The following is a 16,060-nucleotide window of genomic DNA, read 5'->3' as shown; positions in this document are numbered from 1 at the left end:
GCGGTCGATCCCAGTAGAACTGCCAGATGACTGAGTCCATCGCCCTCATGCGCACTGACCAGGTGCCAGCCAAGTCCAACTCGGGATTAGTTGCAGTCGCATGTAGGTTCCAGCTAGCACAGCCATGGTCTGTTCGAGGCAACGACTCCACGAAAGCATGAATTGGTGACGGTGTTGGCGCATACTAGCCAGTACAAGGTACAGTAAACCCCTTCCCCACCCAGGAAGAGCACTCGGGCCTCGCTCCCATATCTGGCGAGTCCAGACTCACCGATCGACGCGAAGGAGAGAACCTTGCATTGCCCTGGTTGATCCGTCCTCGTAAAAGATCGCATTATTGGACCGCAAGGAGCGGAAGCCTCAGCTGGTGAAGTGCGGGAAACGATACGATGGAGATGGAGCCTAGTTGGCTCCTCTGCAATATAGACTTTCCCTAGGAAGCTGTTAACGCGCATTCAAACAGTGCTCTTATCCAATACTCGACACCAGCGCACTCATACGAGCCGCGAATTCCCCATGCATTTACCGCAGGGCCAGGCAAGTTTCTCCTCTCCGGTTTCGAGGGGACTAGGGCGAAGCAAACTGACCTAGGGCACTTGACAGCATGCCAGGCAATCTTAAGGCGTCGACGTACAACATTGATGCAGAGAGCCTTTATGGAAGATGTCGCCAACTGATATGCTTCCGAACGAACAGGGCATGATTGACCAACACCACGTGTCCGACATCTGCTTTTACTGCGTATGGCAGCTGCTGCGACCTGGAGATCTATGCCCACCTCTCTTGAACTTTCCGAGGGGCCCTATTTCGAACAAACTTTCGCAAGCTGGGGAAAGCGTGTCTCCGAGTGATCTACCGGGCATGGTCACACTCAGTTCCCAGACTCCCAGTTCTGCGAGGGGGACACAGGCCAACATAGAGGCCCATTTTCCGGGTCACTATTGGTGATTGCATTTTTGACGTGTATCATACATGGAAAGTGGTTGCGTTAGCACTTGTGCATGATTCGACCGAGATGGGCCCTGCACAGAGGAGACGACGAGGCGGTCAAAAAGACCCAGGTGCAAACGGTTGACGAGTCAGATTCTGTGCGGCAGATCCTGGCGGAATCCACCCATCGGAGGCTCGAGTGGATTAACATTGGTTGACGTCCAGAGCTGAGTGTTCCGAGCGAGCTGGGGGAGACAGCTCAGATGAACGAGTTGCACAACCGTGAGTATGTACCACCAAGCATGACCCAAATCTCGGTGCGGATCGCGCAGTAACATCGATTCAAATCTAAGGAAAAGACTGGCAGCGTAACACAAAGGCTCCGAAATGTGACATCCGCGAGCGGGAAAACTGCTGTTCCTGAGAGGGGGAAGACAATGGCCACCCTGGCAGAGTGAGGGGGGGAGACCCGGGAATGTGGTCAGATGCGGGAGGCGACATTTACTGCGATTTGGGACTGCATGCAAGCCGTCAGCCATTGAAGGAGCTTGGACATCAAGGAGCTCGTCCTCAACTTAGCTTGCTACCACCTGTTGTCTCGAAGTAAGGAGGTTGAGCGCCAAACAGCTGACAGCTGCGGTCTGCAGGATGTGATAAGAGCGCAGCATTGATGAGGCAGCATTTTTTGGTCCTTCCGTAGTGTGACGCCAACAGACGCAAGAAACGGTGGCGATGGAGAAGAGATCTTGTACGTAAAGGTAATAGCCCAGGGCTGGTTCACAGGTATGAAATATGGAGCCTTCTGTCTAGCGAGCTTGTGGTAGCGAAGGGTGTGAAATGAACGCCGTTCACGATGGTGACAGACAAAACGGGATTAGGGCCCCTCGCCAATGCAGCCATTCACCTCCCGCGCAGCCAGTCAATGGCTGCGCCCTGAGCATCCTTGCCATCCTAGAACCCTGTCTAACTTCTGACCTCACCATTGACTTTCCTTGCTTGTCTTGTACGGCCTGCCCAGGTGCACTGCTTGCACTATCGGTGAGGGAAAGCAACAACAACTCTCAAGTCCTCCAACGTCTGGCCACAGACACAGACCATCGTCAGCTCCCTGTCTCATGAAAAGGCCACTCCTACCACCGAATGCAATTCCTGAACAAATCCTCACTTAGAAGAGCAACTTTCGAGTCACGCAATACGTCCACCACCGTTGAACCTCACAAAAGAGAAGGAGAACTTATCGTCATCAGGTCGAGTCTTGAAAAGCTCGCTGTCTCTCTTCCACCATGCAGCTCCTTTGACGCCGCCCGATCCATGGCGTCCTGCTCTCCCGAATATGCCCCCTTGCTCCCTCTTTGCTCAAGACCCCCAAGTACCATCTAACATGAACGGCCTCATCCTGTCACCCAACTGCTGCCCCGCCCATTTGCTTTCGGATACTGCTCTTTCATTCCCTCATGAGGAGTACGGCCAATAGCGGCTCTTTTCGTTCAAATCAGTCAGTTTTGTTTCCCCTGTTCAGCTCAATGCTCGCAACCAAGATACTCTCCTCAATCCACCACACCCTACCATGTGCGTCCCTCAGTCGCTTCAGCCCCCTTGCGTTGCCTTTCCTCTTCCTGTGCGTCACCTACTCCCGTTCACAGGGTCAGCCAACCTTATCTCCTGACCGAGAGCTCGTCCCCTACATCTTTTCGCGTTGACCTAGCCACAGAACCATTCTGGTCGATATGGCCAAGTGGACTCGTCCGAGACCACCACCACCACCAACAAATACTCTGCTTCTCGGTGAGAGCGGAAATTTGATTCGTCCTTGTGCGCCATGTGCAAATCACACCGCCCGCAGCAAGTCCGTCTGCATCTCAATCAAACCCCAGTGTCTCTTTTCCATCTGCCAGATCGACAAAAACCCTGCTGGGGCCGGGATCTGAGACCTCCCTCATCGAGACTTGCTACTCTCCATGACCCTGGTCGCTCCGTGCTGCCCTCTTCACCGTTCCACCACGGACCCTGCCTGGGAAACTGTACACCCATGCATACCATCTACCTCCAGACCACCTTTCTAAGACTAGCCATCTCTGCTCCACCATGCCGCCACTACACCTGCTCGCCCAAGAGGATACAGACGTCCCCAGGACGAAAATGCTGTTACTATATTTCGAAGAGGGTCCATCAATTCTGAGAAGTCGACCTCGACTCTCATTCCATTTCACTCGCGGATAGCGAATCCACATCGGAAGCCTTCACACAGTGTGAACTACTTCCAGACTGATATTCTCTTAAATAGATACGAGGTCTGCCATCATTTCGACTCCTCATCTCTTCGCTTGACTCATTTGCCTGGTAAGTGTGTTCTCAATGTCCACGGTTCTGAAATTCATTTCCCTACGTTGCGCAGCAATCCCACTTACTCTTCCCAACAAGGCCGTGTCATCGCTGTCATGGATACATTTGACACTGGTCTTCTGAGGTCTGCAGCACTGGCATCTCGGTAATGCACCGCCTCTCCCCTTCACCGTCCTCCTTTGACGGGCCTTCTGGTAGCACATAAGCCCGTGGATGCAAAGCAGGATATCCTGGTCTGACACAGTTTACTGCCACATAACCTCACTCTTCAACACAAGGATCGCTCGTGTCTCGTTCAAGTTTTATGTCTTTCTCCCTCTTTTTTTGCTTTCATGGATCCCTACGCTTCTTACGTCTGTCCTTCTGACTTTGGGGCAACCAGGATACCGCGCTCGAATCACCACATTGGGGAGTCCAAAATTCTTCTTTCACAACAGCAGCAACAGCAGTTGCCGCCATTTCGCGAGGTGAGCTGGATACGACACCTGTGACAAGATTGTGCTGATGCCGATTAGCTCCTGGGATCCAACGTTGACTCGTCAATCGACCCTATAACAGCCAGCGAATCTATATCCGTTACTCAAGGAGACAATATGACAAGGAGAACCTTCCAACCGGCATCCAGGCCATTAAAAATTGAGCCCCCTTCGCCTGAACGATCGCAGAATGGAAATGGGATTGAGTCCTTCGACAACATGTCTGCTCAGAGTAGTGACTCGGCATACACTGCTCCGCACCATCACAGACAGAACCCGTCATGGAATTCGACTTCCCACTATTCTGACGTCGTCAGTCCATATGGTCCTCAACAGCGTCCCCCGTGTACCATCCAGACCCAATTTTCACCTTCCAGAGCGACCCCAGGTTTACCTCCTATTCGAAATTTTGACCGGATGAGCCCTTACAGCCCGTCCTTTTCATCGACAGGTTCCTACGGATACGGTTCTTCTGGTGGACCGCCCACTGGTCACGAGGGTTACTCATACAAGACGGAAACACCGTCTTATTACGACCCACCCCACCGTTATGGACAGAGCTATCCGCAAACGAATAGACCGAATGCTCCGCAGATGGAGTATTCAAGATACCCGCCATCAGTATATGAGTATCGTGGCAATGTCACATACCCCTCGTCGTATGCAGGCGATTATCTCCCTTCGCCGACCGGTTCCCATCACCCGGTCTCTCCGACAGTATCGAATGAAGGGTGCGGTCTGCCCGGCAGGAGACGAAGGGGAAACTTGCCAAAGCATGTTACAGACTTCTTGCGACAATGGTTCCTGGCGCACTTGGAGCATCCGTACCCGACGGAGGAGGATAAGCAACAATTTGCTCAATCTACAGGTCTTTCTATTGCCCAGGTACTATTGCCCCTTGAATGTAGAAGGAGCAGAGACTGACATTTGATTCCGTGTAGATAAGCAACTGGTTCATCAATGCCAGAAGACGGCATCTGCCCGCTTTGCGTCATCAGCTCCGTGAGAGAGCGTCCCAAGCATCGCCAACTGAGTATGATTCAGACCAAGTACGACGTTAGGACACCATGAATGCTACAGGCAGCTACAAATCCCGACCGGAGTTGTGTGGGTGAAGGGACCGACTGGTGAAAATGAGGGATGCATCGAAATGGTCTGCAGAACAATACTAGCTCTGGCTCCAAAAAGCATGGATTTGTCTTTTTCTGTATCTCGGGCAGTCTACACCAGCAGGGCCACTCTTTTTTCCGATCTCGTTGAATAAGATGTTGAGAATTATCGATAGTTGGTGGTTCAGATGTTTTCCAAGACGACAAAAGGTTGGGCGTCTCATGCAAACTGAAGAAAAGCGAGGAAAGAATCAATGCTCATGCGGGTAACTGGTGGCAGGCGGTACTAATGGCACAAAACAACTGATTATATGCAATGCATTCTCTTTCGCAATTATGTATTGCTCCTCGCCTTTGTAAGGTGTTGTTGTGTTAGTTGTGGGTTGGGCCACAACCACGGACTCACAGGGAGGTATGCGAAGAGCAGTCATGGGCCGCACATGTTGAAGATTATTGTCGGCCGTAGACCCAGCATCAAACATCGATAGCAAACCACGTCACTCTTTTCGACGCCACCGATGCACTTGAAAGGTTGCTCCTGACGGAGCTGCTGGGAGGGAGACTCTCGATGCGTACGCCAGAGCGACTCCTTTTCCGGCAAACCATGCTCTCCTGGACTTGGACATGACACAGGAGAATGCTATTCGTCAGGCATCGGCGCCGGTTGCTGATGAAGGATCGGGGAAAGGCCGGGATTCTGGCGGGCCCACGTGCTAGCGAGGACTCTTTTCCTCGTAATTGATTTGTGCTTTGCTGCAAACAAGTACGAGGTAGTCAGGCTGCAGACGCATGGCAGCCTGAAGGGGGTTGAGATGATATATTACAGGATGGCTCAGCCGTGGAGTAATGCCCAGAGTATGGCCCATAACCGAAACACCATGGCACAAAGGGCAAATTATCTGATTGATAATTCTTCAGCAAGATAAGATTAGATGACGCGGCCATTATCAATCAGAGTTTGGAGAACAAGCACCCAAGGAGCCAGAGAAAGGAGGGGCTGTCAAGGAGGTGAGGTTTGGCACGACTGGGACTACGACGGGGGACAGGGAAACGCCATTGTAGCGCAGATTGTGCCAGCAACCTGGATCCTGGAAACTACGAGTAGAAACTGGCGCACTGGGTTCCTTGGAATCGCCGTAATCGGAGCCGATGGAGACGAGACACTGACTGGACTGGCTTTTGCATCCTCCACTCCGGAATGACAAGACTGGCGAGTAGTATGTACAGTAAGTAATCACCCTCAGCACAACCGCAGACCTATGAAAGATGGATATCATACGAATCTCGATCTTTCTTCCATCTTTGCAAACATCGAAACGTAAGCCAAGTGTCTTGATACGAGCCTACATGGTCTCTTATATGCTCTACGGCGGACGCCGGATGGGAGAGCCGGAAAAAGAAAGTGAATTTGTACGAAAGCCGTGCAGGCCCTGGCAGTCCGATGATCAGGGCCACGGAAATTAATCATATCTAATCGTATCAATCGCTTGTCAGATGTGGATAAGATAGGTGGGACAATTGTCAGAATTAGCGGTCCCTTGGGTATCCAGCACCAGGGCGCAAGGACGAGTAATAACATGGCCCCAGTTCCGAAGTCGCAAAGAAGGGGAACTCGCTACCAAGTTGCGGCAAGAGAAAGAGGGTCTGGACTTGTGAAGGGGGAAGAAGCCGTTCCCAATTGCCAGTTTTGGTGGACCAAAAGAATGGATTCATGGGTTGACATCCGGGAATCGGCGCGGGGCAACAAGTTCAAGATCGGCTTGTCTCGCTTTTGCCGGGTGTGGGAATGGATTTGTGGCATGACAAGTCATCGGACAAGCCCCTGTCAACTTGGACTTGTAGGTGGCAATCACAAGCCCAACGGATTCTGGGATTGTGGAGTTTATGGAGTGCATGGAAAGGGGATCTTATAAGGGGAAAAGAGTTACCAAGTAGTAGAGTTGACCACAAGTCATTCCACGATAGGGAAAGGGAAGAAAGAAAGAGAGGAAAATGGGTATCCACGCTGAATGGGCCAAGTGAACCGAATCAACTTTAATTCGTACAAATTCCTTGTGACTTTCGTACTTTGTAACGTGCCGATAACCAGAATCCCAGCACCACGAACCACGAACCTGCGCACCACAGGAAAGCCGACAAGAAAAAAAAGGGCCAGCATCTAAAAAGATCCCTTCATCCCCCCTTCACCCCCCATTCCATCTATCATTAATTATTCCCATCGATTCTCCGATTTTCCCATCCCACCACCTTTTTCGCCCTTCCAGCTTCTTTCCACATCTTCCTCCCACTTTGGGGGTGCCTCTTCCCTCGTTTTCTCGGTTTCGACAACTTTTGCTCAACCGAGTTATTATTGCACGTACAAGCAAGGTCCTTACGAAAATGTTCAACAGTCTTTCGCATTAATATCTCTCTTCCTGTCGACGACTGCTGCTTCTTCCGATCCAAAGTGTCTGGACGCGTTCTAAGTCGAGGGCTGTTCTTGGCCTGCCACTCAATCCCGAGGACTCATTCCGCACCTTACATCATCTCCTCAACTGCCCGTAAGTTCCCCAACCCTCTTATCCTCTTGAGCCCACACAACCCGCTTCCAGCCGTACTCAGCAATGCATAATGCTGCGAAATCTCTGGGTTAATCGCTCTGCGTGGGCTGCTCTTTTATTATGGAGCAGGTGAAAGCTTCTTACATTGTCACGCAGAATCTCTTCTCAATCACTGCACAAATGCTAAACACATCTGTCGGATAGGTGCTCTTCACAGTATTGTCGCTCGTCCCAAGATGTCAACTACCATAGTCCCGGGGCACCCTTTGCCTCTCACAGCCCATTCCCACCCTAATAACCCCATTCCCGAAGAGCCTCTGGATACGAGGAAACTTTCAATCTCCGCCTCGCAGCTTTCGCCCTCTCTGACCTCCAATGGCCCCTCGAGTTCCTACTCCGACAGTGCCTCGAGCATAAGCACCGAACCCACGACCCCGACGACCGACAACCTTTCAGACGTCCCCTTCGAGGATTTGAACGGCCAGCCACCTCAAAGTCCACAGGGCAGGAAGAGACGGGCGTCGACGTTGTTGGTCTCTCAAGATTCGGAAGATGCAAGACGATTTTTGGGTGAGCGCGGCGCTTCGACTGCCCTGATCCAGAAAGCCTGCTGTGGTGGAGGATGTTGCATGCTCCAAGAGCTCAAGACAAAGAAGCCTCGTCCGGGTCATAGACCACTCAAAGCCCCTCAGAGTCCGGCCTTCCAAAGCTTGCAAATCAACTTGGGCCATCTGAGTCTGGACAGCGAGCTCTCAGGCGTCGTCGAGGTACCGCCGAAGACAGTGTCGTTCGAATCCTTGTCAACTTCGCCCGCACGTACCTATGCAGAGCCCCATAGCCAAAAGCCGGAAGTCCTAAAACACCCACCCACTTTCGTCACCCCGCACCCTCCCTACGAGGTATTTTCAGCACCTCTATTCCACGCCCGCGAGTTGACGAAGCCTGGGGCGGAGAAAAGAACATACCACTTCGACATTGATGTGACTGACTACCCCAGGGAGAGCGGAGATGTTGACTTTGTCGTAGGAGGCGCTATTGGCGTGTGCGCCGCCAATCCACCTGACATGGTCAATCAGATCTTAGATCTGTTAGGCGTGCCAAGCTTTGTGCGCGATAAGCCGATACTACTCAAGACAACCACTGGAAGATGGCCAACGATCTGGGGAGAAGAGAAGGCTCGGGAACTTGTCACCACGCGAAGGGAGCTACTGACCTGGTGTTCAGACATTCAGAGCTATCCGCCAACCAAACAGCTCTTCCGGCTCTTGGCTGAGCATGCAGAAGACGAAAACGAAAAGACGATTCTGATGTACCTGTCTTCAGCACAAGGCCAGGCAGCGTTCTGCGACCTCCGAACGGGACCATACATCACTCTTCCGCAACTCCTCAGCGCTTTTCCCTCTTCCAGACCTCCTCTCGACCATCTGCTCTCTGTCCTCAATCAACTCATGCCTCGATTTTACTCCCTGTCTCAGGATCCGACCATCTCGCGTCAGCGGGACGGCACACAATGCCGGCGACTAATCGAAATTGCGGTCACGGTCCATGAAGCAGATGACTACGCCACGGGCAAGCGGACAGGCGTGGGATCGGGATTTTTGGAGCGACTAGCAAAGCAGGTCATCCAGGCAGAGCAGGAAGGGAAGAACCCTCGCGACTTGGATCTCAGGGTCCCCATGTTTCGAGGCCTCATGGCCAACCCGCTGGCTCGTGAATTTGTCACCGACGGACCTATGCTTCTCATTGGAGCCGGTGTCGGCATCGCTCCATTCCGGGGATTCGTCCATCGTCGACTGAAGTCGGCCAACTGCGCCAATAAAGTCTGGGTGCTCCAGGGGGTGCGGGATAGTCTTGTGGACGAGCTCTACTCCGGTGACTGGGGCGTTCACGAAGACAAAGTGAAGAAAGTTGTCCAATCTCGACGGGGACAAGGTCGTTACGTCCAGGAAGAAGTCCGTGCCCAAGCAGACTTGGTCTGGTTTATCATCAACGCCGTGGACGGGAGGATCTTTGTCTGTGGCAGTTCCAAGGGTATGGGTGAAGGTGTCGAGGCCGCGCTGATTGATGTGGCAATGGCCAAGGGCAAGTTGAATCGCGAGGAGGCACAGAGCTTCTGGGATGAGAAAAAGAGCTCGGGTCAATATATCGCAGAGACCTGGTGAGCAAAGTCGAGGGTCTTTGTTCGCACAAGAAATTCCGCCTCGGAGCTATACCACCCTTGGATACAATTGGGAATACGAAGCCACACCATCGGAAATGAACAGGAGACAGCTCCTAGGAATATCCTGTCGTCCACTTTTTCTCCCCAAAATATGGAACCACTGGGATGGCAGATTACTGTTATGGATTTTCATTCGACTTGCATGGGGCGGGCGCATAGCGACTGGCGTTTTCTGGCTACGGGAATAAGGAACAAGCCAAAAAGAAGAATTGTCGCGGGACACCAAGTCCATTCAAGTTTTGGTTTGTTCGACGCTCCACGAAAAAAAGAAAGCGATCATTCCATTAGACTCGGGGCGGTTTTCTCACATTGCATTCGTTATCGGCATATTGCTGCATTTCCAGGTCCGGAAGGGAGATTGGGAGGTCATGTTTGATTTTATTGTTCTGTCCCAACCACATCGATAGTGGAATTATCTATCATCATCAGCATTGTCATCATTCATGATGTAGTATTCTGTGCCCAAGCACTTGGATATACGTACATACATATATTACATAGGTACATGAGCATACATATTGCACTCGTCACGATTATGACCATGACCATGATTATGGATGCTTTCGATTTTATCTGTCTCCCTTTTGTGTGTGTGTGTGTGAGAGAGAGAGAGAGAGAGAGATCTGAGCGGGCAGGGTATACCTTTGTTTTCTCTCTTCTCTTTCTCTCTCTGGTTTTGGTCCTCCTCTGCCATTCCCTTGTGTCTTTTTGTTTTCCTTTTCCTTTTCTTTTTGGGTATTCCGAATGTGTGCTGGTATGCATATACTAGTGTATGCTGATGTCTGGTGGTATCTGGTAGTGTCTGCTGTTGACTACTGTATTTGATAGAACTAAGTATATCGTGTGGAGGCGAGGAGAAAAGGAGCGTGGGGGCGGATTAAAAGAAGGATGATGGATGAGTACAGTGAGGAGGGTTGATTGATTGAAATTACTTGATATAGCCCAGATCGCGAAATGCGCGGTCCAGAATCTCTCCGACTACCTTGTCCTTGCGCACCGTGTATTCTTGCATGGACTCGCCGGCCGTCTCGGCGGCCATGGCGCACTCGCGCTTGACGGTGGCATAGAGGTGACGGTCGTCGGGCGACCGGACGAGCCACTCGCGGAAGATACGGTGTCTCTCGACCTCGGGGCAGTCGGGCCCAAAGACGTGCAGGTTGACCGGGTATCCGTCGTCAAGTGGGCGGTCTCCCTCGTCGACGAAGAAGCGGTGCTGGTGCCACGCGGGCTCGCGGAAGAGGAAGACGAAGCCCGCGCGCCCGAGCGCGTCGACGTACGCGGCCTCGTCCTCGACGTCCCGCACCACCAGGTCCACGTCGATGACGTCCTTGGCCGGCAGGCCGGGCACGCTGGTCGATCCGGCGTGAAAGACTGCGAGCGCTGTCGACCCCAGCGCAGCGTCGATCCGGGCTTTGACGTCGAGGAAGCGCTGCGGCCACGCCGGGTTGGGCTCGACGATGGCGATCTTGAGGTTGGATTTGCGCTGGTTCACCCGCTCCAGCGAGCTTCCGTCGTCAACGTACTTTCTGACAATGTCTTCGGGAGTAAGAGGCATCGCTTGAAACAGGATTAGGGGTTTAATCGTGAGAATAGGCGTGTCGTGAGCTCCCTCGGCAGGGAAGCGTCGAGAGCGTCTATCTCTCTGCCCCACAACACAACGCCTCAGTCTATACGTTCTTGGCAACGCTCATATTATGAGCGTCTTTTGCTGTGCAGTGTCGATATGCAGCCTTTTGCGATGTTACGATCACCGTGGCAATCCTTGTTTTGAGGTCATTTGGATCAGGCAGGCACAAGCACGCGGACGGGCTGTGATCCGGGCTGAGAAGTGGTAATTGGCAGAGGGCGAGGTCTAGTTAGTGTGAAGGAGAGAGATTCTTCTGCTCATGTTTCAGTTGCCAAGCCTGCATGGTACAGCGAGTCTTAATAATTCGCTCGCTTGCAACACTGGTTCAATGCAATATTCCGTACCGGCACTGGATGCAGCGGACTGCGACTGGCGGTTAGCAGCTAGCGGCTCGCAGGTCGAGGCCAGTTCTGTTCATCACCCAGCCTGACTGGGTGTCTGCAGATGTTGCCAGTCTGTCGAGATGCCTCGCTCCATGAGCAGGAAGCCTGCGAAATCGCCAATCTGATCGTACGCCGAGATGCTCACGGTGGCCCAACCTCAGGATGAGATAACGGCCTGGTGGTGCTCTGGCCAAAATACAAGGTGAGAACTTCCCTGCGGTGTTGCTGGATACGTGGCTCACAGAGCACCATAGTTCTACAAGTATCGCCGCGGACGCGTATGCGAGAGCCGTCGAGTATTTCGAAAGAGCGTTGGCTGAAACACCGAGTGAAAGAGCATGGATCCGTGGCCAGACCTCGCTCGAAGACGTCAAGAAAACGGTCGAGCGGGCACGGGATTCCTATGATGATCGGTCGGAGCCCCATGTCGGAGCGAAGAGGTGGATTGGCGCCTTTGCAGCGAACATGGCCCGTTATGGCGCTGTGCTGGACATCCTCGCCAATGCCGACCCCCTTCATGCAGGGCTTGCTTGGGGAGCTATCAAATTTATTTTTGCTGTACGCCCCTGTGCGTGGATGAAAGAAATGGCATTGATCGATCTCAGGGTGTGTCCAACTATTCACAACACGCGGCAGAATTGGCAAAGGCCCTGGCCCACATTGGCGACGTTCTCCCGCGTATTCGTGTGGAACTGGCGCTCTACAACACACCTCAGATGAAAGAAGCCGTGGCTCAGTTGTACGCACATATCCTGCTGTTCCTTCAGAGAGCCGTTACGTGGTACACTGCGAATCGTACCAGGCGCGTCTTGAAAGCCGTCTTCCGACCTTCCCAGCTCCCTTTTCAGGAAACCGTGGCAGACATCGAACTTTGTGCTAGGAACGTGGAATTGATTGCCAGTACTGCGGGCCGTGCCGAGATCCGTGGCCAGTCATTTGTCCTGGAAGAGCAGATTGTACGTCAACGACAGATAGAGCAACGGTTGTTGGACATGCAGGCGCAGTTGGAGTTGGTGTCCATCTCGAGTCAAAAGCACGAGCAGTGCCTGCAACAACTCATTCAGCATACCATGAACAGCCACGACCTCCTGAAAGCCATCAAACTTGATGTAGGTGACTCAAAAGCTATACTCAGTCGCGTGCAGGTCTCCTCAATTATCCAAGCCCTGCGTCCTGCGAAACCACCCGAGGACATTCTCCGCATCTGCCAGTCTTTCTCGAGACGGCGAGTCTCCTGGCAGCAAAATGATCGAGCCACGATGGTGACAATCAAATGTTTGAAGGAATGGACCCGGCTACCCAGAAGCTCGATGCTTATCGTCAGAAGCGCACCGCAAGCTTTGCAACGGACTCTGGATATGGTTGTGGAGGTGACAACGCTGCTCAAGTCATCGTCATATCCCATATTTTGGTGTATCTCGGACCCAGGCGAGAGCAAAAAAGCAACCGTTGTCAGTGATGTCCTCCGCAGCTTGATTTTTCAAGCTTTCCAGCAAGACCCATCCATTCCTTCACGAGAACCGCGGCTTGGTGATGTCTCATCCTATGAGCGCCAGCATAGCCTGGACGAATGGGCTAGCATGGCAACACTCGTTTTCTCCAAAATATCGCGTTGTTTCGTTCTCGTCGCAACCGAAGATTTATGTCGCCGGAAAGGAAGCAGTTTGGAGTTGCCAAACAAGCTATACGCAACATTGAACGCCGTCTTCGAGGGTGCGTCGCGAGACGGTTGTATAATGAAGCTTCTGCTAGTCACTTCTGGCAGCTTCACGGTAGCATACCCAGACCCCCAAGGTCGTGGTCAAATCGTTGTGACTATGACCTCCCCTGTGCCAGCAGCCAGACGCTTGCCACGGGCACGGGCACAAGGTGCTACTCTAGGGCGTGCAATATCCGTTATCCGATCTCGGTAACCAATGCAGACTGCAAGCAATACTCGACAGATTTACCTCCCTGCATGTTGATCAGCGTGGACACGAATGGGAGATTTTCTCTTCCTTTGATTGTGTGATGAGGCTCTGATGAGGCTCTCTTGGTGTTTTCAGATCTATCCCTTGTAAACCGTCGAGGGCAAGGTGATTTGTGGTTTGTATTGAGATAGTTGACTTCAATATACTTTGATTTGCGCGCAGGATTTCGGGGGCCACCCTTTATTTTGATTAAGACCTGTGTACTCTTGAGGTGGCGTAAAATGTCAAAGCTCACCAGGCCAAGGCCTGCAGCCTTTTTGGGACGATGCGTGGGTGTCCCCAGGCGGTCGGGGCTGTGCTGATTATGGATTTGACCACCAACACTGAACATCTTCTCAGCCAACCCTTGTCCCGCGAAGAACTCCATCATCTTGTCCATGACGCTGCCGTTCCTCAAGAATCGGTAGCGATATCCATCTCAACTAGCAGTTCGAGAGACAAGGCACATGCGACCTGCAAGGGTTGACAAGCATCGCTGTTCCTCCTTCGCTTTATTCAACGCGGTAACTTTCTCCTACGGACCGTTCGCTCAAGAGACATACTACACGCCGCTCGTATACTAGTGGGTTCCGATAGTCGTGCCTCTCCAACCCAACATGGATGCAAGAATCCGCCCGAAAGGAGCCAATGCACTCTCCGTTCTTTCTGCCCGCCCTCTCGAGCGCTCTCCGTTGACAGCATTTGAAGGCTCACACTTGAAGCGACATACTGACCCAGATCTCGCCCGGCTACAATCGCCTCTTCAGAATCCGCAGCCAGAGCTTTCAAGACTCGCTTCTCCAGCACAGCGCCTTGATGCACTTGATCCGAGAGTCAGCTTCGCAGTCTCCCAGCCTGCTGTGGATCCCGACATCCTTGGCCACAGCATGGGGCGAGGGAGCCAGACAAGAGCAGATCCTGTTCAGTCCCAGGAAAATCCGCAAACTGCAGAACGACAGTGGTGCTGGGAAAAACAGGGTGACGTTTATCGCGACGATAAACAAAGATTGGTACAGAAAGTCCGGGTCAGGCCCCATGTGAAGACCCAACCAACTGCTACGAAAAACCCGCAAGTTCCTAAACACCGACCTAACAACAGTTACTTGTATCAACTGTGTGAGTGGACAGGACGTCACAGACTTGACAGAGATTACACTGTGAAGGTAGTGCGGACCGAGATATGGGACGATCTAATAGATGACTGTAACTCCATCCTGATAAGAAGAGAAGCGGTGAAATTGGAGACAAACGCCGACAAGCAAAATGCTTCTGCTTCGCAGACCGCTGATCATGCTTTAGTCGATCGAGTGACGGAGTCCACCAAAGTACTTTCACTGGATCACCATGACAAGGAAACGCCGACGCTGAAGCCACCGTCGCCGTCATCTTCCACTAAACTCGCCCTTCTCACCTATACGATTTCAGGAGATCGGTCGGGCGATTCAGCGTCTGTCATCCGACAGCTTCTTTCCGCGTTGCGAACTCAGCGAGTCGAGAACTTTGCTCCTGTCGTGTACAGAGGTAGTTTGTGGGATTATGGAATCATTTTAAGTAATGTAAATACTCGGAGTGAGGTGGGCATATATACTTGGAGTGAGGTGGGCAATGAACTGATAGAGGTCAAGGAAGTGTTTCCTCCAGTCCGAGGAGGAATAAGTGTGGTGATCAAATACGAACAGCCTGTTCTTGATGGAATGACAACGTTTGCGAAGTATTTGGTGTGTGAAAAAGCCCTCGATCAACTGGGATATTCATACCACAAGGGTGCTGATGTGAGGCCTTTCTCCAAGCTCCAATGACTGGTCACACCTGATAAGCTGTACAGGGAATTATCAAGGTACCTGAATGTCTCTCGAGCAGCTATATTGAAGAAATAGTGGCTCTGTCCACGATCTACTCGTGCATCACGGAGCCCAACGAACCAGTAGAGATGGTGGTGAAAGCACACTACGAGGTTGCAAACTACAAAGTGATCTCCTGCTCTAGGGCATGGACAGAGATTGCCTCCAAAGATGTGCACCCCAAAGCTTTGTTAGATATGGGTATTTCATTTCGAAATCAGGTATGTGTCTTGTGATCAGATCACCTCTCCTCGTGTCCCGTTCTGATCAACTTCAGGGTTCTACCATTACAGTTACCGGGGAGCCTCTCTCCTCTTCAAAGCTGACAGAGCTAACTGGACGAACGCTTGCAATTCGAGAAGCTGAGCGGGCATCCCAATTGTCCGTATCCAGGCTATCCCGTGATAGAAACACCACACTATAAGCCAACTTGAGGTGGAAGCAGCTAGGTAGAAGACGATGGATCAGTCCAAGGAGAGGCCAATCTTGCCGAAGCCAGACCGGTGTTTCTCTCGGAGCCTCAAAGACTGCAATTTTGAATAGTTCACAGTGCTTATCGGTGTGGCAATAACCTGCGAAATTGACACTGAACTTCAGTTGTGACAGCAACAAACATCTTCACAGAATCTTGTACATTGCAT

General features: G+C 52.1%; 5 protein-coding genes across 5 annotated transcripts; 4 read left to right on the top strand and 1 right to left on the bottom strand.

The window, feature by feature from the left end:
- Positions 1-3,605: 3,605 nt before the first annotated feature.
- On the top strand, positions 3,606-4,810 carry AYO20_11125 (hypothetical protein; the record flags this gene model as incomplete). Its single annotated transcript, XM_022649378.1, has 3 exons — positions 3,606-3,740; positions 3,789-4,634; positions 4,691-4,810. The coding sequence occupies 3 exons, from the start codon at positions 3,606-3,608 to the stop codon at positions 4,808-4,810; spliced, it is 1,101 nt and encodes a 366-aa protein (XP_022494668.1).
- A 2,824-nt stretch (positions 4,811-7,634) lies between these two features.
- AYO20_11124 (hypothetical protein) lies at positions 7,635-9,560 on the top strand (the record flags this gene model as incomplete). The annotated part of the gene is made up of 1 exon (XM_022649377.1): positions 7,635-9,560. The coding sequence occupies one exon, from the start codon at positions 7,635-7,637 to the stop codon at positions 9,558-9,560; it is 1,926 nt and encodes a 641-aa protein (XP_022494667.1).
- A 987-nt stretch (positions 9,561-10,547) lies between these two features.
- Positions 10,548-11,174, bottom strand: AYO20_11123 (hypothetical protein; the record flags this gene model as incomplete). Its single annotated transcript, XM_022649376.1, has 1 exon — positions 10,548-11,174. One exon carries the CDS (start codon positions 11,172-11,174, stop codon positions 10,548-10,550), a length of 627 nt encoding a protein of 208 aa, XP_022494666.1.
- Positions 11,175-11,766: 592 nt separating this feature from the next.
- Positions 11,767-13,542, top strand: AYO20_11122 (hypothetical protein; the record flags this gene model as incomplete). The annotated part of the gene is made up of 3 exons (XM_022649375.1): positions 11,767-11,831; positions 11,884-12,187; positions 12,235-13,542. 3 exons carry the CDS (start codon positions 11,767-11,769, stop codon positions 13,540-13,542), a joined length of 1,677 nt encoding a protein of 558 aa, XP_022494665.1.
- Positions 13,543-14,195: 653 nt separating this feature from the next.
- On the top strand, positions 14,196-15,843 carry AYO20_11121 (hypothetical protein; the record flags this gene model as incomplete). The annotated part of the gene is made up of 4 exons (XM_022649374.1): positions 14,196-14,694; positions 14,746-15,350; positions 15,404-15,640; positions 15,697-15,843. 4 exons carry the CDS (start codon positions 14,196-14,198, stop codon positions 15,841-15,843), a joined length of 1,488 nt encoding a protein of 495 aa, XP_022494664.1.
- Positions 15,844-16,060: the final 217 nt, after the last annotated feature.

This window comes from Fonsecaea nubica (assembly GCF_001646965.1).
Source record: "Fonsecaea nubica strain CBS 269.64 chromosome Unknown Scaff134, whole genome shotgun sequence".
Lineage (NCBI taxonomy): Eukaryota > Fungi > Ascomycota > Eurotiomycetes > Chaetothyriales > Herpotrichiellaceae > Fonsecaea > Fonsecaea nubica.
The sequence above is the reverse complement of the archived record's forward strand: the minus strand, read 5'-3'. Positions and strand labels throughout refer to the sequence as shown.